Below are 27,117 nucleotides of genomic sequence, written 5' to 3'. Positions count from 1 at the left end.
GAAACTACATGCAATTTTTAAATACTGATTTTTTTAAATCCAAAATATCCATCACAAGAGAGGATGATGGCAGCTTCATGAGAATAGTTAAAAGGAAATTGATTTTCGTGCAAAAGTTGACCTTTGCTTTCATTGTGTCATTGATAAAATACTAATGAAACCAATATATGTGCAGAATAAAAAAGAGCAGCCTTCAGGTGGCTGAACTATTCAGAGGAAACTTCCTCCATATATCCTGCAGTGGAAGCTGCAAATTATCACACGAAGTCTAAAACAAAATGGATAGTGACAATAAAGCTGTACCCATCCAGAAGTTGCACGGTTGCTTCAGGCAACACAGGAGTGATGTTACAAATTTAAGACCAGCAGAGGTGAATATACTGTTGTCAAGATGGCAACGTATGGCAGAGGAAGTGAATCCTGATCTGCCATCAACAGTAAATAGAGGCTTAATGACACCTTACAGAGGACTTCATCCAATGGGTACATTTGTATTTATGTGAACCGTTCTATTAATTCATACAATACCTTTCTGTATGCAAACAACTCCCTTCTGCATAAAGCAGAGTGAGTACAAAATGAAAAACAAATGCAGTGTGTTATGATATCTATTTATGGGGATGCCTGGCTTGCGCAGAGAAAACACACCCCCCCATCACTACTGTGCTCCCAGTAAGCCCAGATAGCCAAATGAACACAAATGTGCTCATAGGCTGGGAGCCAGCAGAGAAGGAAGAGTTTACAGCATCTGATATGGCCTGACAAATTGATGACTGTCTGCCAAAATTTCCTCATGCTCTCTTTGATAAAGATATTTAATGTTGTATGTAACTGAGTGCTAAAGTGATAGGGTATCATGTTAGGGAATATGCCACTGTATTATATTACTACTTTCACAATAAGCTGTTTCTAAAGTTGTCCTTAAATGTCCAGATTGTGATAAAATTTTTAACAGCAACCAAATGGTTATGCAAAATAATTCAGGGCTACCTCACAAAACTTCTATGCTTGTTGCTGGTGCTTGTCTCTGTAACTGTCATGAAAACAAATTACTTGTGGAAAGTGGGCTGCCCAGTCTTCTTGAAACAGATAAAAACAACTGAGTGCTGTCCACGGTTTGCTTATTGTATCTCCTCCACTGCATATTGAGTGACAACAGAAGAGAAAGCCCAATTGGAAAAATGGATTCCTCCTATAATGCAAAGGCATTCTGTCTCTCTGGCTTTACAGAGATTACTTCTTGGCATGACAGCAGTGTTTTTGTGTGCTTTGTTTCATCCAAGTTTTAGCATACTTCATATCATCGACTTGGCCCATCTCAAGGACTGATGGTAGATTCTGACATAGGTTTGCCAGACACATTAGAGAGCTCTCATGACTCTGAATGAAATCTGCTTGATTTGATAGGATGAGGGGTTGAAGGGAGCATGGCAATCTCATCAAAATACCAATGTAACAAGTCCCAGTGTGCAGGTACCATAGCCAAATGTGGCCTTAAGGCCAGAGTGATAAGCTGATACTTCTGGTGTCCCTTATTTCACAGAGGCGCGTTAATGAGAGATCAATTCCAAATTCTCAAAAAAGAAAGAATTTTGTCTTTTGGTCCCACACATTTTCTGTAAAATCTGACAAGAGGGAGTAATAGTAAGAATATTTTATGTGATAAGGAAGAAGCTGTTGCTCTACGTCTCTCCTAAAGTCACTCACTCGTCAGAGACAGGAGAAGCACTTATACAGCTTGATAGAATAATGGGGGCTGTTCACATTCCTTCAATTAAACATTCCCAGCCTGAACAGAAGGGGAAAGCTCTTGGAGACGTTTTGATGGGTTATATTCTCTTGGGAAAAATCAATAATAAATCCCAGAAAGAAAAAATTGAATCTAATACACACGGTATTTTAAGCAAATTTGGTAATTTAACTGCAGGGCACCTCTTGCTCTCAACCTCTTTTGAATATTGTAATCTTCCTCTGACAACCATTTAGTCACTCCATTGGAATATGACTGCTCATATTCAGTGAACCAAACAAAATATTTCTAAATTGCTCTGCAAAGTAGCAACTGGCTCTAAAATCAAATCTTTTTTTTCTACACAACACGCAGTGTCGATGTTAGGCATGACATAACAGGAAAGTAGAAAACGAGGTAGACACGGATGGAAAAGTAACAAAAAATAAAACGTTTCCCAATCAAATTTCATAGTATATGAACACAAAAAGTGTATCTAATGACTGTAAAACCTTTCAGGTTTGATGTTCCGTGTCCATATCTGAAATAATGAGTGACGTGTAATCTCCAGCTTGTTGTTTTTGCCCTTTGTGAATAGGGCTGCACAATCATATTAAAGGTCAGAAGAATAACAAAGAACTCTTTTCCTGTACTATTTGGATTCCAGTGTTGGCTTTTGCCAAAAGAAACAGATTTTTCTATTTTTTGTCTATTTTCACAGTGATTGATGTGTAGTCTGACATAAACCATCCCCAGCGTGACAGCAACAGAATCAATACACTCGTTTGCAGAGATGTGATAGAAATCTTCAATTGATAAAAGGATAAAAGCTTCTAAGAGGCGTCAGCAAAACATATTTCTTGCCCTATAGTCTTGGATATTGTGTACTTTCAACTGTTAAAAATTCATTTTTAGCATCAGTCATCATCTAATATCCACTTTCAGGAAATTGGCTAGTAAAATTTGGCAGCTCAAAATGTTCCATCTTCCTATTACATATGACGGATTTAATCAAATATTCACATCTTTTCAGCAATAAGTCCAATAAGTCCAATATATGTTTTGATCTCATTAATTAGGTTAAGTTGTAGGTTGTAGGTTAAGAATCAGTTTCTGTGAATTGTGCTGTCTCTCTGTCATTATTTTTAAATTCTTATCCTCCTGCAGTTAATAATTCTGTCAGGGCTCAAGGTTTCTTAATTTGCAAGTCATTTTCATTTTCTTTAGTCATTTTTAGTCATGTTTGTTGCTTGACAACACCCTTTAATACCACAGGTTGAAGTTAAGTTGGGTCACGCTTTAAATCTTTACATCTACGTCTGAGAAAGCCTATGAGGAGATGTTAAATCTGGCTGACTTTGAGGTTCTGGGCTGTCAATCATCGTTAAGCAGCTCTAAACCTCAAGGCTAAATTGACAGTTTGCTTGTCTCTGCCTGCAACTGATGCTATATGTTAGGATGCTTGGAAGTTTAGCTGTCCAATGGCCTTGTACGCAGTCAGTGACACTCATAAAAAGAGAGGGAGCGTGAGCAATGAATTTTATGGGCATGGGTGAATTGCTCACTCTGAATCGTGTTTGTTTTCTTGTCTGTTTATTTACCTGGCCGAGTTGAAGCCATCTCTCTAAAATCCTGGCTCCACTGCACTCAAGCTCACTGGGTCCCACTTGGATTGTAGGGCTTAAAACTAGAACTGCGCCTGACAGCCACTGACATTTGGTGACATACAATAACATCATCTAGGAGTTTCAAAGTATTCAAGTGATGTGTGGTGACCGTTCAGCAAACGCATAAATAAAACTCCCACAAATAAAGATGCAGCTTGCGTGTTCTTTTAACTTCACCTTGGACAATGGAGCTGAAGATGTGCCATCAAAGCAGATAGAATCACAGGAAGTTTTGTGTGATATAATGATGTATTTTAATATAAAATGTTGTAATATGTTTAATAGTGAAAACTGCACACTCCTGACTCTGATACTTGTTTTTATTCAAAGCAGAAGTCTCTCCAATGTGTGATGATATTTTATGACCAGAGGACTGAATGAATAAAAATAAGTAGCAATTAAATGTGTGTAAATAATTAACCACTTAGACCCATCTTTCTTAAATCCTGAAAAGCAGGAGACACAAGATAATACAAAGCATTCGCCACTCGGGCTGAGCTCTGAGGAACTGAAGCAGAGCTTTTATATCTAAGAGAAGAAGGTCACCTGATGGTCAGTCAAAACAGATCAATGCCATCCATATCAGTTCTCTGTCACAGTCTCTTTAGCTACCTACAATACTTAGCAGTCATCACCACATTCAGAGCACCTCTCCCTTTGACTCTCACTGACACAATGCCTGCCTCTCTCTCTCCATCCCTCTGACTCCACATGACAACACTCAGGGACAACAAAGCTAGTAGCTCCATGATTGATTAGATTGTCTTTTAGCCAATTATAATTAATGCCAGGCAGGATCACATAAACCTAGTGGATGCTCCCATTCATGCGGGATGCAGAGAAGATGGATAACCTGAGCCTCAAGGTTGAAGGTCAAACCCATTTCATATTTCCTTATTTCAGTAGGGAGTGACTTTTACCTCAAGTCCGTGCGCAGAAAGTGTCTGAAGTCTGCTTTCTTAAACAAAACACTGTCAGAGATGCATAAATCATGTGCACCTTCATTTGAATTTAAGTCTCTGTGACTTTAATTCAATCATAATCCAGCAATATTTAAAATATTGTTTTTACACAAAACTGTCCTCTAAAAGTTCATTAAAAAATACATTTGCATCCCACTCAGTTGGCTCTTTCATTTAAGTTTCCAGTGCACACAGCTGATTGTTAAGTGCTGCTTCAATGCAATACTACATGGTTATGCTCAACCATACATACCAAGCCTTTGTTCCTTTGCATGATTGAAGATCTCAGCAGGCAGGCTCCCTTGTTACCAAGCCTTCCTTGTTACCGAGACAAACTCCTAAGGCAATACGGCCTCGTCTTACCGAGCCCCCACTTCTCTTTGGAATAAACTTAGAGCTGGTCATACAGCAGCCAGCTCTCATGTGATCTGTAAATCTACTGGAGACTCAAAATGTATTTATTCTCTCTGCGAGTACCCTTTTGTTTTTGTTCTAATTAAAAATGCAGCAGCCCTTCCTCCACGGGAACCAAAACTTACTCACATAGGAAGATAGATTATATCAGTGAACCAAAGGTAATCTTTTTCATCGATTATAATTAGGCTGCAGTTAATGATTTTTCTCATTTTCATTTAATCTGTCAGTAATTTTCTCAGTTGGTCAGTAGGTTGTTTGTCAGTAAAATTTTCAACCTTTTCGTTGATTTCCTTTTTTCAACCAATAATTCTTTATTGCAACCCCAGCTAACAGCCAAGTGGTGGAGGTATCTTGTTGAATTTCTTCCATTTTTTTCTCATATGCTAAAGGTTTTCAGGGGAGTTCTTCTTGCAGAGTTTGATGTTGGTTTGGAACTACAGCTGGGGGCGTGTACAGCTCATTCCAACACTGTATGTGATATTGAGCTACAGATATAAACATTTATTACTTACTTGGACTTACTGGAACTTTTACTTATCATTCAAAACTGTCCTCATACTTACAAAACACATTAATTGTGATAAAAAAAAACTTAGCATCATCATCAACAGGATATACACAGATCAGCTGCAACATGAATACCAACAACAGCCCCAGGTCCCATTCAGATTGAAAATTTTTTACCACAGAATTAACAAATTAATAACAAATAACAAATGCATTAATTAATAAATTAATTAAATTTAGTATATGTTATCATTCTCTGCCTACATGGGTCAAAAACACTTCTGGACATCAAATCTACATCCTCACAAATATAAATTCTTCTCACACAAATCACAAACACCTTTCTGTTAACACCTTGTCAACACCATATGACACAGGCGCCCCAAACACACTCACTCAGCTTCAGTCACACTTAGACTGTTAATCTAACACTCATCTGTTGAAATAACAAGTACTACACACAGTCCCTCCTGCTCACAGGTGAACTCACCAGATGGTTGGTGGTTCAGATCCCTCGACTTCAAGATAATCCGACTTCTCCTCCATCTGAAATTCTGTGAAAACCAGGGATATGGTGTCCCCTGGATCTGCCAGGATGGTCCACTTACACTCCCCACTGCTGCCCAGGCCTCCAGCACCTCCACCTCCGCCAGCACCAGGGGAATCACTGCTGGGGAAATCGAAGCTGGAGATGAGTCCGCTGGAGTCCCTCAGGGTGCCACCACACGTGTCCTCCGCTGTCAGTCACCAAAGAGAAAAGGAGGATGGGGAGGGTGAGGGGAGAGCAGACACATGGTCTCTGGGTTATTTCAGAGCCATTACTCAAAGTTCAACATGGGGAAAAAAGTGGCTTCAGGCATAAAACATCTGTACCTGTCCCTTCAAATGAATGCAAACCAGAAAAAGACCCATGTGGAAGCCCATACAACACATTTTATTTGTTTTTTTGCACATTCTTAGGTCCAGTATCTAAACCAAATTCCAGCGCAGTTATGGAATTGCTCAACATGACATGTAAGATTAAAAAATTGCTTATGTTTTCAAGAACAGTGTTCTGACAAGTGACAATGGGCAGAACTATTTACCAATTAATTGTGCACTAATTCTGTCGCAGTTACTTCTTCTGTGCTCTTTCTTTCTCTTTCCACCCATCTCATCTCCTTCCTCCATCCAAGAGTTAATAATTCATTACTGTGTCCACCGAGCCCCTTTATGTTTCACAAAATAAACAAATGGTGATAAACAGGGCTTATAATGCTGTAAAAATGTAAATATATATGTATGTATATATATATATGTGTATGTATATATATGTTTTATTGCGAGGAGCATGACACATCACTTGAATGTTAATGCACTCTACTATAACAGCGGCTTGCTCTCTTTCACTCGATGTCCCTCTTCCCTTCTCTCGCCGACCCTTCTTCACATCTCTCTCTTTCTGTCTTTCTCTCTCAATTCCTTTCCTCCGAGACCTCGGAGATCTTTCTACCATTACTCACCACTCTCCTCTCCATCCCTGTATCCGTTTTTTTTTTCTCCCTAAAGAATTCTAATGATGCCAGGGCTTTCACAGTTTTCACATCATTTAAGACTAATATGTGACACTCAGCTGTGCCAGCTGAAACCTTTGATGGCTCAGCGCTCCACTCAGGGCTGTCAGAGCTGCCAGCCTTGGAACATTCCTGTATGCTGCATTACATGATTGGTCAAGGAACGAGGAAGCGGATGTATGAAATTCAAAAGAAGATAAAGAAAAAAGGGGAAAAGATGGAAGAGCATGGGCCTCTAGTTAGCTTGATCCTTGTCCTTTGACACATTAGTTGAAGCATAGCAATTGATCAAAGACTTTATAAGAAGGGTGGAGAAAGCATTGATACTACTTGAGACATCAATGATGTCCACACACATAGGATTCATATCAAGGGCAGACTCTAATTTGTAGACTACACCAAGGGCAGGCTTTCATTTGTTGAATGCCTGCAGCCTTGTAACAACAAAAGCACATGGAGTCGTGATTTGTTTCAAGTTTAAATCAGCACACTCTCCCTCATATAAGACTTATCCTCAGTGATGAGCTTTATATCACCTTGAAGCATTTAGGATGACATTCTAAAGGGTGCCCAGTAGATTTGTAGAGTAATCGGCTACAGGCTCAAATTAAACTGACATTAAAGTCCTGCAGGTCTGACCAAAGGAGCCATTTCACTTTTTAACCTTGATGAGAGGCAGGAGAACAGTGTAAAGTGTCCACATGGCCATCAAGGCAAAGAAAGCAAAAAAAAAAAAAAAAGAAGAGGAGGAGATGTGTTAGATAACGAGAGAGTAGGGGGGTGGGAGAAGATATAAAAAATAAAGTGAAATATAAGTGGAAAAGACAGAGACAAGTGGAGAGCATATCAAAAGCAAGAGGAAAAAAGACAAAGACTGGGATACTGCAAGAGACCAAGACAGACAGAAGAGAGATAAATGTGATGGAAAAAGAAAATAAATAAAATGCATTTGTAATTTGTGTATTGGCATTGTTTCGGTATATTCGGTATTAAATTTAACCATTTATAATGGCATCAAATAAAAATTAATAATTTGGTGATGGATAAAACCTTGGCGGGTTATCAGTGAGTCCTCTTGTCAAGTAGTACAACAAGTCACATCATGCACAGTCTTTTAAAATTCAAGCAAATACGTTTTTATATGTTGATTGTTGCAACGCTATAGTCATGACCTTTGCACTCTTTACAAATTGTTGTTTTCAGACAGCATTCCTTCATCAGCACCTATCTTGGGCTGATTAACAGTGTGCCATGTTTTGTTAACAATGGCAGACAAAGAAATAAGAAAACATTTCCCCTGCCATTTCCCCGGTAAAGTGCAATTTATCCTAACAATAGAGATATTTTTAACAAATCTATTCTTTAAAAAAGCACTAACATAATAAACTGAATTGGTTTGCATTTTGCAGCCAAAGACAACTTTAAAACATCCTTAATGGATCATCTCTGTCATCATCACAAAACTAGAAAGAATGAAGATAGATTAAAAATGTGTTGTTTTAACAGTATGAGATTTTCACGTTATTCAAAAAATTTTAAATAATATAATAAGGATAAACAGATTATTTTGGTCGACAAAGGGGATAACAAAATTTTCATACTGGTGTACAGTCACTCAGATGACAGTACACATAATCTACTGAAAATTACAGCAGCCCAGCAATAAATCCTCTCTCACACCCAGATGCTATACTGAACTGTAATTTGATGAAAGCAAACATAATCATTGTGAATTAATATTTTACCCATGACAACAATTTACACAGTCGAATATTTAATAATGAAGTGTTTCTTTAACATCACTCCTTGCCAGTTATGCCTTCATTCCATTTGAATGTCAATCACAAAACACGTAAACATCCCAAAATACACAAAATAAAAATTGAAACTTGAAACTATCATTTTCTGTAGTTTGCTGATAAACTTGCCATGTATACTTGGATCACCACTAAATATAATGAACATAAGCTGAAAGCAAAGAGCAGGTTGAGGACTGAAAGGTACATCTAAAATGTACATACAACACATCTTACAACAATGTTTTATTAATGAGTTCGTTTGTATCAGACCGTGTGCTACCAGATCTGGCTAGATAGGCTTCCCAGTGATAAGTCTGGTGTGGTCTATAACTGCCAAGGCTGCGTGGGCTAGCGTAGCTGTAGTGGTACCATTGTGTGAGAAAGAAGAATAACATTTCTTGAAAGACAAACCACTGCTTTTACTTAACCTACAGATCATCCAAGTAAAACAGAGTTTGAAGCAATAACTGTGCATAAGACTCCTTCTTCTTTTAAGGGAATGAATGGTCTCATTCCCAGGATGTCAAATGCCACCATCTTGCCACCTGCCTCAGCATCTCACCCAGATGCTAAAAGGTAATACCGGGCTTTAAAGTAGCTGTAAACCCATGTAAAGCTGTTTGTGTCAGTATGAGACAAACAGAGCAAACGTACAAAGCAACATAGTTTACAAAGCGAGAAAGTCCCAACAGGGATGGAGATCAGAGTTTAGTGACAGGTCACACCAACACAAATATCATCCAGGAGACAGGAGTTTGCATCCCATGTACAACCAAACAACACGGATCTTTTCTAAAACTTATACCAAGTAGTTCTTGTGCCTTAGCCAAACTTAAGCAAACTGTCATTTCACTTTAGCTGTGTTAGAAATGCTTCTTGGCAGAGAGGCTTTGGTCATTGCACACAGATGGTACCTTGTGCGTCTGGATGAGACGCCGAGGGGAGTGACAAAGCAGCAATATCTGATGACCTGGAATGAGAAGGTGTTGTAATAAACTGGTGTGTTGACAATCATTAGGAGCCACACAAAGAGCTTAAGAATTTTTAATAATCTCACTATGAATACGGTGACATTGATTTATGGGACAGTGTCACCTAAAGGAATTGTGAAAAACAAAAAAGTAATGCCCTTTATAAAGCATAATGTCTCACACCCTCACCAACAAAGTATTGTAGTATAGTAATACAAGCTCAATTTGCAATAGTCAGGATAAAAATATATTAAAAAAAGAAGTACATGCTTAGGTCTTAAAACTCCAGTGCGCTAGATTTGTAGGAAGCTGTATGAAATGCATATGTACTTATCATCAACATTTTCATACTGTTGCATGTGAAAGGAACAATTATCCAAGAACCTGCAGGGTCTCTGGTAGGGCTTAGGGAAGTAGGAAACTTCAATCAATCAAATATCAAAACACAGCAAGACCCAGTGCTGTAGATAAGAATGTATTAAGTCGGGCCTTGAGGTGCATGCAGAAAGCGAGCTGAAACAGTAGGCTGTCATCCGGCACTGTTTATGTTCTGGGTTTTGACTGGAAGGTACAAAGGACACAGTGTTACCACCCTGGCAAATGATTTCACTAACATTATCACAGAAAAAGAGACAATGAAAAGACTGTGCCACAAATCGTAAACAAAAATAAAATCTTTTATTTTATTTCTTTATTTATTGTGTATCAGATCTTTTGTAACCCAGGATAGGAAAATGAAAAATAACTCCTTAATGGTTTTCTCTGAAATGGCTTCCATGATAACATACTCTTTGGACATCACTCAACTTAGGCGGTGGCAGCAAGAAGCAATGTGCAAAAGCATGCGACAGGTCCAAAGGTATTATTTAGACTGAAGATATGAAGAAGACACGGCAGCAGTAACAGCCTGCTGTGTGCAAGCAACTTTAAAGAGCCATTCTAGTAAAATAAAAACAGCTGCAAGTCATTTTCTGGTTTGTGTTCTATGGATAAATCACCAATATTTTAGCACAGGCCTTCCTAGATGGCACAGATTTCCACCACCACATTTAATGATAATAACCTCACTTAGAACTCATTAATGTGTCTACAGTTGTAGCCAATTAAATTGCACAGGAAAACTGGGTAGATGCTCAGGAACAATTCATTACTGTGCATAAGAACGAAGACAGGTTTCTTAGCTCCTTCTTTGAAAAGCATCCATGCATGGTAGTGTAAATCACAAACCAGCAAACTGATGTCTGAGGCTCAAAAAGATGGTTTCACAGCTTGAGAATTTTAAAAGGCATCAACAGGATAATGCTGTACCGGTTTCATATATTCACAAGCAATGTTTCATTGGAATGCATGGCAGCATTTGAGCTACAGTTTGCCAGCAAGGTTTAGTGACATAAAAGAGGCACTGAATGCTGGGCAACGTGTTCCTAAGCAAATCATTAGAGCGTGCTCCGGATTTAAAGACGAAGAAGGATCTGTCTCTTTTAAAAATGGTGGCAGTGTAAAAAAAATAAAAAAATAAATAAGTAGAGATGGTGGTGAGGATTAGGACTGCTTTAGCTGAGCTCATTTACATCTCGGCATCTGCAATCTAATGCTACTTGAGGAGGGATTAGGCCTCTCTCTCCTTGACTTTGATCAGATATACAACACTTGTCTTTCTACTTAGAAATATTCACCCCCAAGGATAGAAGGGAAGGGACTCATGTATAATTTTCTACACTACCTAAGGTTTTGCCTTTGTAATAGTTCCTGTGTTAATGCAAAGGCAGTGACTACGTCTACAGTTCATCCCTCATTTGCTCAGCTGCGAGTCACGTTAAACATTGATGGGATTGATGAATAGTAAAGAGAGTAATGGGTGAAGAGATGCAATTCATATTGCACCACGCATACTGCTGGGGGTCATTTCATTATACTGACCATCTCTTTATAATTTCAGATTTTAAATGAATTATGAGGGAAGAGGGCGATTCAGTGAACAATATGGCACCACAGCAGCAATAACAATGCTACAGAGTAAGGTCCTTCATGTTTTATAGAATATGTAATAATGTTCATGTTCAGCTGAAATGAATATGAATATGGAGGTTCACATAAGCTTCCTTATCCTAAACAGCATTAATGGTTGGTTGCATCATGGATTTATTTATTAATGTAAGGATTTCTGGCAGTAGCTTGGTGAAGATATTGAGTTCTTTTCATATCAGCTCTAACTGTAGAGGACATCTTAGAACTGAGCTGGACTGAAACATCTTGCCAAGGGCAAGTCAAATTTTCGGATTTGAACACACACTTTGTGTAGCAGAGAGTTGAAAAGGCACTGCAGAGAGAGCTATACGCTTAGTCTAGTCACATTACCAGATATGGAAATGTTTTAAAGGAGCAAGGTTTTTCTGTGGCCTGATTCTCTTATTCTTTTGGACAGTGGCTGGCAGCAAGAGTGACAGTGTATCAATAGACCATATTCTCATGTTACCACGCTGTCCCTGTTTGCTGTCTCGCTGCCTCGTTTAATGAATGTCCAGAGACAATTTAGATGGAAGGAATCGAAATGAGCTCCTGGGAGGAGCAGTAGCAACTCACGATTAGGATAGCCATTAATTCTCATCTCACTGCCTTTCTGTCTGGAGTTGATTCTTTCTTTGTTGTTGGTTGTTGTTTTTTTGTTTTTTTTTTACATCAGTCTTTTTAACTCGACACTTGAACCATCCCTACACATATTTTCTTACCTCTCTCTGTTTGTGTGTCAACCTTTCAAGCTGTAGTGTCACCTTTTCAACGAGACAGTGACACAAGATGAACACACATTCATAGATAATCTAAATGGGATGACACCTGGAATTACCAGGGCTTCTCACTAACTGCAGCATATGGTTACTGCAGAATTATTATGGGAGCCCTATGACCCATTCCCCTTCAGTCTAAGCCATAAATTCACCTATTCTCAGTAAAAGCGCCATAAACATGATGGTTGTGGGTTGCTGATGAAAAAAAAAACAAAAAACAAAAAACTAAATTACATCACTTTGTCTGATTTTCAAGAATGTGCCTCCAGGGTAAACACTGCAGTGACCACTTTTAATGAAATATAAATTGACAATGCTGTTCAAATATATTTGTATCTGAGAATTCTATGGTTTGGTAATGATGTTTAATACTGGCTAAATTTGAGTTCTGTGACTTCTTTATTTAGTTTTAAATACAGCATTTGTAATGGAAATTTTTCCTTGCCCTTTCCTCTCTTTCCTCCTAGACTGCTGCTGTGCTTCTGTCAACTGTCCACACACAAACATTTGACAAACATGCTGGACTTTGGAAGCTGGATGAGGATGGAGAAGAGAACTCGGAGAGAAAGATGAAAGCAAGCGAGAGAGAGTAGTAACAAAAGGAGGTGACTGGTTGAAAGACTGAGGTGTTGGGAGACTGTGGGGGGTGGACGGTGGATTGGGGAGAGATTTTGTGTTGCTGTGTGTTTAGTGTGAAACAATTGGTGATGAGCAGAAAGGGCAGGATCTCTGAGGAAATAAGATCAAAGGACCATCTGCCCACATACAGGAGCTGGGCCGGATTTAGATGAGTGAGTGAGTGAGAGAGGGAGAGAGAGTGGCTCAAGCAATGCCCAGGCCTGAAAAGGAGTGATGATTCTGGCCCGTGGCAATGGAGGCTAACACCATCCTTAAATGGAAAGGAACCCTCCATCTGCAGCTTTTTGTTCCCTCAAAGCTGACCATTTCTCAAACATATGCTGAACCATTTCCTTTTAGCTGTGCCTTGCACTGCAGAATGAGCTGCAATGAACAAATTTGCTCTGCTGGCGTTGGGATTGCATATTAACATCTTGTTAGAATGTCTTTTCTTCTGTTTGGGTGACTTTGCATATCTTAGACCGAGTAATCCACCAGCATCAAAATGTAGTCATTTATTTAATTTATACCTGCAGTTATTCTCTGCTTTTCATCTCAGCAATGAAAGCTATCAGATCAACTGCTTAAAAAAGACACACTTGAAAATAGATACAGACCTACTCCATAAAATTCCATAGTGCAAGACTTTTTTATTTTGATTCAGTAAATTATAGCAGGGTCAGTCCTAGAAGTTGGATACAGCAGTTTCATTATAGATCGATGAGAAAACTCAACAGCAGACTATTATGTTAGATTGAAAGGAAATGATCTGTATATGGGAATGACTGTCAAGCCTTCTCCTTATGTGCTTTTGCCTAATGTTAGTGTATTTGTCCTTGCAGCATACTTCATGAAGTGGTGGCTGTGTCTAAAAATAATAGCAAAATGACTGTCAAGATTTTCTCGGCCTCAAAATGAGACCACAGCAGCACTTGCTGATGTTGTTTTGTGGTAAAGGGAGGCTGACACAGCAAAAGCAAAGAGTGGTGCCTACCTGGAATATGAGCATCACAGGTTTGAGGTTCACTCAAACTGCAATGAATACTTAAATCTCACAAGAACAGTTCTCTTGGGTTAAAATAATGTAGCACAAAAAGATTGCTGTTATGTCCAAATGGAAATTTAGACAGGTTTGTAACATCTATTAAACCTATGCTGAGCTGCTCCAATAGACTGCAGCTCAAGAACTTTCAGAGTCTACATCACAGTAACCTCTAAGTATCTGGACTGGACTACAGTATCTGGACCGACCTTATTTTAAATCAATATGCAAAATGATCACACTTGTTAGTACAGAAATTGTCGCAATACTGCTAAATTACATTGTACATGTACAACTTTCAGTACCCACCTACAGTGCACAGATTTTCACAAACAGTAAGCGATCACACTCTAGCAATCACTCTCTTTCTACATACAGTTAGGTCCATATGTATTGGGACAAGTTTGTTTGAAAGTCTGGCTTAAGTCTGGAACCCTTGGACATGATCAAATGTTGAGCTTCCGCCTTTGAGATGCTTTGCCAGGCCTTTACTTCAGCTGCCTTCAGCTGTTGCTTGTTTGTGGTTCTTTCTGCCTTCAGTCTTGTCTTTAGTAGATGAAAAGCATGCTCTGTTGGCTTGACATCAGGTGACTGACTTGGCCAATAAAGAATATCCGATTTATTTGCCTTGAGAAAGTGTTGGGTTGCCATCATCATCCATATGCACTATGAAGCAGTGTCCTATCAGTTTTCAGCATTTGGCAGAAACATTTCAGAATTTATTCTGTTATTTTTATATAGTCAGGTCATCAGTGAACATCAGTGACCCGGTTCCATTGGCATAACACTGCCTCCATCATGTATGACAGATGATGTGGTATGCTTCAGATTATGATGTGTTCCTTTCTCTCTGCATACTTTTCTCTTCATGTCATTGTAGTACAAGTTCATCTTGGTTTCATCAGGCTAAATAATCTTATTTCAGAACTGGGCAGGTTTTTTCAGATTTTTTTTGGCAAAGTCTAATCTGGACTCTCTGTTCTTGAGTATTCCTAGTGGTTTGCATCTTGCTGTGAAGCGTCTGTATTTACATTTGTGAAGCTGTCTCTTGACTGTAGACTTTGAAAACGAAACGCCTTCACTTGGCTATATATTGTGATAGGGTTTTTCTTCACCAGTGAGAGAATTCTGTGGTCATCAGCTTTAGTTGTCTTTTGGTGTTGCTGAGCATGCAAGTTAATTCTTTCTTTTAAAGAATGTCCCAAACTACGGTTTTGGCCACTCCCAATGTTTTTGCTATCTCTTGGGTGGGTTTATTTTGCTTTTTTCAGCTTAATTAGCTTGCATAGACACCTCTTCGGACCTCATGTGTTCCAGTGAACAGCTACCAAATGCAAATGTACCACTCAGAACCAACTCCAGACCTTTATCTGCTTGATTTGTCATGGACTAACGAGGCAACAGGCCATACCTGGCCATGAAATTGCTTGTCAGCTATTTGTCCCATCATTTATGAGCCACCAAAAACAGGGGTGGGTGTATAGAATCTGCTGTAATTCCTAAATGGTGAATGTCACACTTTTGTCAAACCCTTTGAATTAAAGCTGAAGGTTTTTGCTTTGCTCACACATTGAGTGTTTCATTTCAAATTCAGTGTGGTGGGGTAAAGAAGCCAAAGACCAAAAAACATATACTTGTCCCAGTGTATATGGATATAACTGTATGTAATGGATTAATCTAATCTGAGAGACGACAGGTCTCATCTCAGCACAGAGCAGGATAAACAGCATGAAAATCACTGGTCAGTCACCTATCAACCAACTGCCACAGAGAAACTGATTATGCTATAGCATATCCCTCATTCTTCTTCAGTTACATACATACAGCATCTTGAAGTCCTGGGGAACACATTATTTTTGAATATGCTGGAAAGATTCAGAGTAGAAAATGAAGCAAAAACTATTATGAAGTGCAGGAAAGAAAGGCTGACACCCCCAGCAATGCCAGTTCTTGAAACTTTTGAGAAATGTACTGTGAATTGATCTGGGCTCATGCTCATATCTTATATGTTCATGTTGTTTTGCAGTTTGTACTTTCTGGATTATTTAAGTTGTCTGAACTGAACTGTGAACCAAGTGCATGCTGATTGAGGCAAACCTTGCTCATGTGGAAAAGTTGAGACTGCTGAGGAAATGCTTTCTCATACTCTATCGGGTGTTAAGATTTTGTGCATTATTAGCAGATATTGCCCCATTACACTGAAAGTATTTGAAAAGGATGGACCCGTGAAATGCTTCTTTTTCAGAAAATTTTCACCAGTGGCTACCTAATTAATTGATTGATTCATGTGTAACATGTTTAACAATTCAAATAAAACTTTTTGGGGTTTCTTGTCGTGAGGTAGGAAGAAAAAGTTTTCAACCACATATAACTGTTTGCTATACTTATATATCAGCTGTTCAAGCATATTCCAGCTGCCAGTCAAAAGAAAAGGCACATAGTATTATGTTGCCGTTTCCCAGGTTTCAGGTATTTCAGGTATGACTGAATAATGTGACATTTTCATTTCAAAATCCTGCAGACTGTAGACTGCTGAACCTACTTTACATGCTCAAGTTGCTGCTGGTCTATCTCATGGACAATGCCTCTGGAGTTGGTGGGTAACCACAATGGACTAAAAGCAAGGTTGTATTTATTTTTCACTGTCCATAGCTTTCAGATAAATATAACAGACTGGCTTCCCTTTGCTTGCTCTGTGGCTCATATAAGCTGGTGTTGCTACCTATGCAGTGTGTGAGAAGAAGTGACAGTAAATCAGTCAAACCAAATCAAACAACTCCTAGTCTGAAAACACACATCAAATTAAGGAAAGACACATGTCCCAAAGAAAAGGTGTTCACATCTTATACCTGACTAGTGTCAAAGTACAGCCCAAATGGAGATGCAAGATGTACCACTCCTGCTCATAGAATCAATATATGTAATGATTGAAATCATTTCATCCCATCAGATTGCACATAAATGTAGAAATATAATGAACATTGGTGCCAGACTACTACAGCTGTGGCACAGACAAGTCACCCAATCACGTAGCCATCAAGCCGTCAATCATTAAAATGCAATTAACTTGTGGTAATCAAATGACAAGAGGTCAAAACAAACTGATCACATGCTGACTTTAAATTAAGAGAACCGTGCAATACAGAGATAACATCAAGTATTCTTCATGATAGTCACACTATACAGCTGGGAGAAGGAATTGGCAGCAGTCACTCCTCACATGCAGTTAAAATGATTAATAACTAATTATCAGTGATAAAACATCCTCACCTCTGCAGATTGGCACAGGAAAGTCCCACACTGACACACCAGCTGTGTTGGTCACACAGGTGAGGAGTGAATGTCCATCCAGGACATAGCCAGTGACACACCGGTAGCGAATCTTGTCACCTACGTTGAACTGAGTTCCATTCAGTATGCCTTTGGGTGGAATCCCTGGGTTTCCACATGAGCTGCTTCTCAACTCTGGAGAATGGAAAGAGAAAACAGTACTGTTAATAGAAATAATGTGTTGCTGCATAAAATATGTACCAATGTTTGTCCATTTTGTTTCTAGTCTTGTATGCAAAGCCATCATGTAATTCTGATTTTACTACCTAAAAGATTTCCATGTTATATTTGACATTGTTTGTAATTTTGACTTTAGTCAGTCAATAAAATGTTAATAGTAAGCAAATGTCAGCACTGAATTTTATACCATTGCTAACTTGCGACTCAGATGCTTAGTTATGTCTGAGGAGCTGACATTAATATGGGAAGACGATAAAATACACTGCCCAGGGAGTGCTGAAGTACCGTACTGTGTCTTACCCATCTCTTTACATTAAGAGTTCACTTAATAACATAAATCTATAGCTGGGAGCAACAATCAGGGGCAGAGGAAAACAAGCACATTAGCACAGTGGACAAAGAAAAACAACAAGGTAGGAAAGAAATGACAGGAAAACTTGGAAAAAGCAGCTACAGCTGCAGAATTATTTTCCTGTGAACTCCCGAAAGGTCACTTTACACAAATTATTTTCATAAATTCAAAGGTGAAAAATAGCTTAACAAAAAGACATTGCAGTACTCAAAGTGCACAAACTTTCTATTTTTGATGAGCACCCAAGGTCATTTATTTGTAATTGTACAACACTGGGCTGCACAAAGGAATGAATTTATGCTACATATACACAAGTAAACAGCAAAAATAATGTGGTCAGCATCTTCACGTTAAAAGTTTTATTTCTGGGAAATATCCATCAACTATATCCATCTGAACACTAAACTACTTTCATGTATGCGCTTCCCCTCGCTCTTTGCTCTGTCAAGCTCAGAGCATCATGATTTTCCATTTCTGGCCACTCGTCCATTTAATTTTGCTGCAACCAGACATAAGGCAGGGACAGCCTTAAGTCCAAACTCGGGTAGCAAGGTTCCCATTCTGAATCTCTTTCCTCTCTTCCCGATGCAGTCCAGCTGGTTTAATTGAGCTCATCTCAAAAAATCTGCTGTTTTCAATCCAAATCTTGCATCTTTCTCTCCATTGCTGATGAGTGTATTTCCCCCATAGCTAACATGTGTGTTTCAGCAATATAGACAAAAATAACAAAACAAAAAAACAGATTAAAACAACAATGTAGCAAGTTTGAGGCAGCTACGGGCCGCTGCATCTACACACACCACTGTTGCCATGGTACTAGTCCATAACCCGTCAATGAGACATGTGAGTTGATGTATGCTGATATGGATCTGTTTTCTGGTACTTATATTACAGATTTGTCTTTCATTTGTGTTCATAACCAAATCATATTTTTGATACACATATTTTCTTGAAATGGTAATAATATTCTGAAATATGCAGTAGGCAAGTATTGAATGCTTGAAAAATATTTTCAAACTCTCAGATATTAGCTCCTTCATTACCTCATTTCATCCTCTATTCTCTTCTGTACCTGTCATGTATCATTCACTGCTACTCATAGAACACAAATATCAGAGGCAAACAAACGCATGGGACAGAACACCATAACAATGAGAAATAATATTACTTGTACAAAAGTCCATTAATATTATTTTAAATTCCTGGGCAGACACATTTCTGAAGATGGCATATTGAAGTTATATATCTTCCACAAAAAAGCAATTTCGCAGAAATTACTAGTGGCACCATTTTTATGTGCTAACAGAGCCAAAGTGCTTATGATCAATGTAGTCCTTGGCAAACTATTGAAAGAGAATTCTGATAAAGATCTAGTGTAAGTTGTGATAAACAGGCCTGGAGGGCTGTTCAATCCGGTGTATTTTTGGCTGCACACAATCTTCCAGTACATTTCTCTCTACTATTAGATCACAATAACTCAATCGCTGTCAAAATTCCCCTGCACACAAAAAGTGTAAGCTTTTATTACAAACCACAGCAGAGGGCAAAAGCACAACACTGACTTCTTTGTGCCCCAGTAGTTACATGTTAGTTTTTAGACTGAGTATTTAGCTTGAAGGCAGGATGGACTCTGACTCTGAGTTCATGTCACTAAACTTTTAACACCTATAGAACTCAGACTCCAGACTAATCATTTCATTTTTCATCTCCTTGTTCCTTTACCTAATGGCTTTCAACCTAAATAAAGATGTTTGGCATGTAAAACCAATTGTTTCTAAAAGATTAGATAATGATGAAATAAATGGGGTTTTAAAATTGTATATTGTCTTCATACTTAAGATTAAGATTATACCACTTTATACTACAGACTACAACTACAAACTACACTACAATCAATTTTGTAAAGTTATGTTAAAATTTGTTAGCTAAGTAATTAATGTTATCGCTGTATTTAAATTCCTTTTATATTAGAATTCTACCAGAATCAATCTTGTATTGTATTGTATTTAAAACAGAAAATAACTGAGAACTAACGTAAGACATTTCAGTAGCTACTGTCTTATATATAGTACCGTTTCATGATTAGCAGCCTCTGTTTAATCACCATTCACAGGTTCATATTTATCTGACATAAGGTTTATGCCATGGAAAGATCATTTCAAGCCATATAAATCAAGAGACATTCTCACGATTTTATTTTCTGGTTTTATTTTTAATAATGTCACGCAGTGTTTTTTAAAGACACACTTAGCTTTACGATAAAAAAACACTACTGAACTGGTGAGTAATGATCAGCACAATTAGTCTGATCAGATCCAGAGTAGTCCTGTTGATTGGAATGTAAAACTTCCTTCCATCCAACAGCGTGTGACTGATCATGCAGTTAAATGATTATTTTTGATAATGTGCCATCTGTTTGTGGCTAATTACTCCTACTGGCAAGCCCCAAAACCAAAACTCATTTTTACATACACATAAACTGTGATATGAACGGATGGCTCTATGGGTAAATAGTGAGACCAAAAAATATAAGGAGAAGTATACAGTATCTGAGATCCTAACCCTGAAGTTGATTTCATTGATGTATTTGTGAAATCACATTTTCTCATGTTAATTTACAGGAATAATTTTTGAAACCCAATTATTAATCTGCCTTGCCCTGTCAATGCTCACATACACATCCCTCAAAAGTGTCATCACTAATGAATGCAATATAAATCCTAAGCATCAACTGCTGTCTGTTAATGAGCAAAATTAAATACCAACAGACTGCAATGAGAATAAAGTAGGAGGACCTCAGAGTAAGCGTGATTTCTTTTTTAATCAATTACAGAAAATGTCAACTAACACAAGAAAAATACAAAAAAACACAATCTAAACAGATACTAATACTACAGGGCCATGACATTCCAAAACTTCACAACTGGTAAATGATTTCTAACCACAAAAAATAATCAATAAAAATAAACCTATCTCACAGGCACAGGAGCTTTCTAGGTTTATCACTTTTTCACTGCAAGAGCTAACTGAAACACTTGGAGCTGAGACTCTCACTCTCATTTTGTAAAACCAGCTATTTTTAGATAAAAACCCTGCAAATGAATCTCCCTGATGAAGAGTAAAACATGTATAATGGGTTTATCATTATATCAGTTTATCTATTTACACATGACCACCAGGTTAGGTGAAAATACTTTGGACTTTATGACTGACAAACTGTTTGACCAGTGCAGAGGTCAGGTATGAAGAATCTCTAAGAATCTCTAAGTCTCTAAGAATTAAGTTCATGCAACTACACTGCATTAGCAAATATGTTAGCTATTTTTTACAAATTGTTAAGATTCAGTCAAGGCAGGCTGTTTTAGGTTCACCACTCATAAATAACCCATGGTGTTGTGAACAAATACTGTGTGGCACATTATATCTGTTCACTTAAATCCATATGATTAAAAAAGTAAAATACCAGCCAAAAAAACAAAATGAAATAAAAAATGTAAAAAAATTGCTGGTTCATATAAACCTGAGGATAAAGCCAATAAAATGTTATTAGGCATATTCTGTGTTGGCATTTTTAAAAATACTCCAATGTCCTCTGATGTGCTGTATTACTTCCTGCCTCACTATTATCAAATGCAGCTATGTACAAAGGGCTGCAATGAATGTATGTATCCCTACACATCACATTATGTTCCCTACTAACAAACAGCAAATATGTCTCCATGGGACTTACGGAGAGCCTGTGAAATTGAAATTTATTTGTATGAAATATCAAATTTGTGGAGTTCAACAAAGTGTGACTAAGCACATCAAAGGCAATATAAAGATCAAAAACTCACCACAACAAGCTTTTACACTGAGATGCAGAGAATGTCAGATTAAAATTCAGCACATTGCTTAGCTGAAAACATTTGCAACCAAAAAAATATAAGCAAGATAGAAAATCAGCTGGTCAGGGACTGGCGCTGTGCATGTTATTCCATGCAAAGCATTTCATCACACCAGTAACATGCAACTGAAAATGTACCATTGAAGACAGTCAATGGAAAATTCCAGACACACACTGAGCTTTAGCCTTTTAACACTCATCAGCCAATTAAAAAAAATAAACTTGATCAGCATGAGCCTGGCTGCTGAACCAGGCTGCCAAACGTTTCTGGGATGACTTATTGGTAGAGAACCATGCCAATGATGTTGGATGGATGTAGGAAAATAAGGTTAGAGGCATATGCATCACATACTGCACTGTACACATTGGGCATGAGCTTTCCACGCTAAGTAGAGTGAATGCAGCTGATTTATCACTCTCAATTTGATGTATTCATTGTATCACTTGCTTTGAGTTGGAAAAAATGGTGCCTTAATGTTGCACTAATTCTAACCTTAGGCTAACGGTTGCAATCTGCGCCTACACTACATGTTGTAGGACAAAAACTGCAAACATTCATCCTTAAATGGCTTGGCTTGAAATCTGAGAAAATAAAACCATTGAGCCAGTACAGTACACTAAGATGCACAGTTGACATATTAGAGCAAAAAATAACCTGAAACCATAATTTACAATCTTTCTGTCTTAAGTTTGAATATTCACTTATTTCATAACATAATATAAAGGACAGAACATAACGTTGTGTTAATGTCACAAACTTGTTGGCCACTGTTTTCAATAACACAAGGTACCACAAAGAAAACAGAAATATTATGTCAAATATGAGATCCTGCGAGTGAAAAACCCAGCAATGCAGAAAATGTACTGAAAAGTCATTTACCAAGATTACTGCCCATTTCCTGCACCCCAACAGCACAAACATAACATTGTGGTCGGGCAAGACTCTTCAGTGTGTTAACTGTTAAAAATGCAAAATTAACAGAGGGGAAAGTGACATTGTGTGTAACTATTACGTAGCTTTGATGTAAACTAATGGTACCAGCTCTTCTTCAGTGAATACTTGCAATAAAATGTCAACATACATTCTTTGAACTGTCTCTCTGTACCTGCTGCTGATGTGATTATGAGTAAAATAAAAAGTTTGTGGACTGCTGAGTGCTTTAAATCACACCCAAAAGCAGTCTGCAGCCTGTGAACTCTGATCAGCTCTCTAATTTCAGCGGCCAGATGTTACTGGGACACTGGGCAGACTGCACTCAGCCAAATAAAAATGTGACAGCACATAAATTATTTTACAGGATGACACCACATTTTCCAAGAAATGTAACTGTCTTTAATAATTTCCCATGACTTTTCTATGCAAGGGTATGATACATTTAAAAAACAATCGTGCAGCAGGATGGACAGATTTTCAGTGATTGCTGATGGTATACAGAATCTGACTTAGATTCAATTACAGTAATAGATTTTATTACATTCAAACAAACCTATTGTAACTCTCAGACATTTCTTGCTATAATCATATCTTCTGGAAGCTGTACTTGAAAGAACTATATAGAGAAACAAAATCAGTCTTGCAAGACAGTGTTTGGAGAAACTCACCCGGGGTCACTAATTAAAAAATTATAGATGCATTCCAGCTGTAATTATACCAACACCGACTCACTGGCCTTTGGTGTATAGAAAGTCATAACTAATGTGTCAGACAAATATGGTTATTGACTTAATTCAAAGGCAGTCTTGCAGAGATTTCAAGCCTTTGGTTTGAATAAGGCCTGTCACACAGGCAAAATAAAACTGTCTCAGCTGCAGCCAAAGTAGCTGCATATCTGAATGTGAAACTGAAAAAGTATTTTGAATAATAATCTGCTGTTAACATTGAATCAGGCTTCTACTTTTTTGAGGGTTTGAATAAACCCTAAAGAAGTCAAGTGTTAGGCTACAGTGTTAGCCCTGAGCTAACAAGTGTTGTTGTTAGGTGAGGTCAGCAAATAAACTGTTTATTTAACAGAATCCTGGGAAAACAGCTGCTCCTAAACACCAGAGGGTGGTGCAAAACCTCATAAAAACCTGTACAAACTTCATTGCAAGGTGAGGAAATAAAAACAAACAATTCTAATACAACGCAGATGGAGTACTTTTAACCTCACAAAGCACCAACCAATCTACAAAATAAAGCCTGGTCAAAAACAGTGCATATGGTGCTTAGCATCGTAATACACTGCAAACATTATTTGTGATTCCAGAGAAAACCAAATACTTCAATATTAATATGATGCAGAATGCTTTTAACCCAGAGAAACCTCTCTGGCCTCTCTGTGTATTAAAAAGAGGAGAAAACAGCACTGTGTTTTAAATGTTCATAATAACATAATGTGTTAACAGTCAAAGGTAGCAACAATGTAGAAAATGTAATCTATGGCCTGGTAAATCAACATTGCACAACTGAAGTGAAAAGACCACAGTGATGGGATTTTGTCATCATAACAAACACTCCTCTATAATTTTTACCGACACAGACAGTGGAGTGAGACAGGCTTGCATTATCCCTCATCACAGTGGTAACGAGTGAGTTATGTGAACTGGTAAATGAGGTAGTTGGGTGCAAGATTTCTCTGGGGCTGAGCTATTTATTTCGCCTGTATATCTAATGACTTTGTAGCCCTTTGAAGAAGATGGAAGTTTGACGGAGTGGCAGTGTTTGCGAGCACACACAAGCAGCACAATTTCCCCACAGGAGCCGCCTGGAGACTGCCAGTCTGGCTTCCTAGCTGGCTGCTTGAGTGGCTGCTGAGCTGGATTTTCATGCAGGAGGGGAAAAGAATATTGACTGAACCGATGTTGGATCACAGGGCAAAGCAGCTGGTAAACAAAACATACTCATACATGCATGCACACACACACAAACATACTTTTCCAACTCAGAGGCCAATCTGAATGGCCACAGAGGAACAAATGAAATGGTTTGGGGAGAAAAGACGAAATTATATCTTACGGGTCAGTTGTCTTTCAAAGACAAAGGAGGCAGGTTGAAATGGCATTGAGGTAGGTTTTAGGTATGCACGACAATGTTTTCTCCGCAAATACATACTTTAACTAAACTTCAACAAAGGACAAGCAGATGACATTACTCCCAGCTCAGTACATGTATCCTGTACGGCTGCAGCTACAATCTCTGGTGGCCATTGTTTGTCTGGGTTGTTCCTTAATAAATTCAGCCTGACCCTTTCAGGCCATGCCTAAGTGTTTAGGTTACAGCATCACACTGACAGAGGGGTGAGGGTCTACAAACCAAATTCACGGAAAGTTGGAGCTGCTTTCCATTCCAACATACTTGACGAAAGATTGACAGGCCACTGAGAAATTAGATTCCATCTGGCCGTGTCCTTCACTGTGTCCTTCGTATGCATGCAGATTCAAATCCACTTAATTGCAGCCATGATTCAATCATCTCCAAGAGTCTACAAGCATCACACATTTTCAATCAGAAGAATGAGCGGCACATACATATTCATGTGTAAGATGCAGCTAACCACATCAACATAACAAGAAAGAATGGCATGCAGTGGTGACAGGGGGTTAGTATGTTTTGCGAATTAATACATTATGGATGAGTATATTGAATATTTGTGTTTTATATGTGTCAGTCATAAGGGCCTCTGACTGAAAATAATGGAAATTCATGATGACAGTATCATGATAGACTTTCAGTTCAGATCAGCTCAGTCATTTTTCAAGCAAAAATGCAAAGAAACAAACAATGTTGAGATGAGTTTGGGCTCCAGGAAATCCTGAGCATTTATAGACTAACTGTGAATCAATCAGCAGATTAATCAATAATGAAAATAATTGTTAGTTGCAGCCCTATTTTGTACTGAATTGCGCCATCATAATCTAATGTAGCACTATCATTAATCATCCTAAATAAGATATTACATTCACATATTATGCAATTACTGTGTGCAGTATACAACAATGTTTGTTTTAAAATTGATAGCACCATTATGTTAGGGATTTGAGGGGAAACACCTGTAGGGGGTTGAGTAAGGAACATTATACTTCTTAGATAGATGTTTAAAAATTTATGTCATGTGCTGTGGAATGTCTTGTAACACCAGGCTGTTAAAGAATGAATAATTGTCATAAGAAACTAAACTGTTATGGTCTAAGTATTACAATATGGCTACTATATTTAATCCATATGACTCACACATTTAAAAGTGACAACATAACTAGATGACCTAACATCACCTACTGTCTTTACTGGAAAGTATTCTCCACTGTCCTCCACTGATTACACAAGCAAATGGTGGAGGCAGAAGAATGAGATCCAATTCAACTAAGGGACCCAGTAGAGAAGGAGAGAGAGAGACATGGAGACAGAAGAGAGAGAGACAGAGACAGCGAGCGAGCACAAATGACCAGATGGAGAGGGGAGAGGTCCTGGACTGGCCAAGTCTGGGGCAGGTGGGGAGATGAGGATCGGGTAAAGGAGGATAGAAAGTGACATTGTAGAAGGGAGCAGGGATGAGGCAGGAGGAGGGGGTTAGCCTGTTGTGCAGGAGACGGAAGGGGAATAAAACAGAAATAAATAAATAATTGAAAGAGACCGTGTGTAAAAGAAGGAGAGAAGCAGACAAGCTAAAAAAGCACAAGAAAGGTGCAGTGGTTAGCACTGTTGCCTCACAGCAGGAGGGTTCCAGGTTCGAATCCCAGTCTGGGCCCTTCTGTGTGCAGTTTCCATGTTCTCCCTGTGCCTGCGTGGGTTTTCTCTGGTTCTCTGGCTTCCTCCCACAATCTCAAAAACATGTACATTAGGTTAATTGGTTAGTCTACATTGCCCCTAGGTGTGAGTGTGTGGTTGTCTGTCTTTGTGTGTCTGCCCCACGATTGACTGGCAACCAGTCCAGGGTGAACCCTGCCTCTTGCCCGCAGTCACCTAGGAGAGACTCCAGCCCTCCCGCGACCCTGATGGATAAGCGGTATAGAAAATGGATGGATGGATGAATTTACACACAAACATTTGACCCATCAGATGGAGCCATGGGCCACACATTCATACCATTTGCTAATCAGATGAAGTCCCTTCTAGCCGTCAGCTACCCTCAGATTAATTTGTGTAAATTTGGTAGCAGGGTTAGCTAGTGAAATGGTTGAAGAAACAAGAGCAAATATTAGGTTATTTATTGCAAGTCATATCGCATGGCAATACTTACAAATCACAAATTTTCCTTGTATCGTGCAGTCCAAGGAAAGGAGGTAAGATCATGAAATGAGGAGGAAAAGAAAGGAACTAATTTAAGAAAAAACATATATAT

At 38.4% G+C, this 27,117-nt stretch overlaps 1 protein-coding gene across 1 annotated transcript in view; it reads right to left on the bottom strand.

Annotated features, from left to right (window-relative positions):
• LOC124064859 (CUB and sushi domain-containing protein 3-like) overlaps positions 1–27,117 on the bottom strand; it is a 203,563-nt gene that overhangs the window by 145,335 nt on the left and 31,111 nt on the right. Inside the window, exons 4-6 of the mRNA XM_046399683.1 lie at positions 17,322–17,516; positions 5,951–6,019; positions 5,773–5,911 (exon numbers count right to left, since the gene is read on the bottom strand). Coding sequence (XP_046255639.1) covers positions 5,773–5,911; positions 5,951–6,019; positions 17,322–17,516 — 403 coding nt within the window. The remainder of the gene's footprint in view (positions 1–5,772; positions 5,912–5,950; positions 6,020–17,321; positions 17,517–27,117) is intronic.

Source organism: Scatophagus argus, chromosome 9 (genome assembly GCF_020382885.2).
Source record: "Scatophagus argus isolate fScaArg1 chromosome 9, fScaArg1.pri, whole genome shotgun sequence".
NCBI lineage: Eukaryota > Metazoa > Chordata > Actinopteri > Scatophagidae > Scatophagus > Scatophagus argus.
Note: the sequence above shows the minus strand (reverse complement) of the source record. Positions and strands in the feature narration are given on the sequence as shown.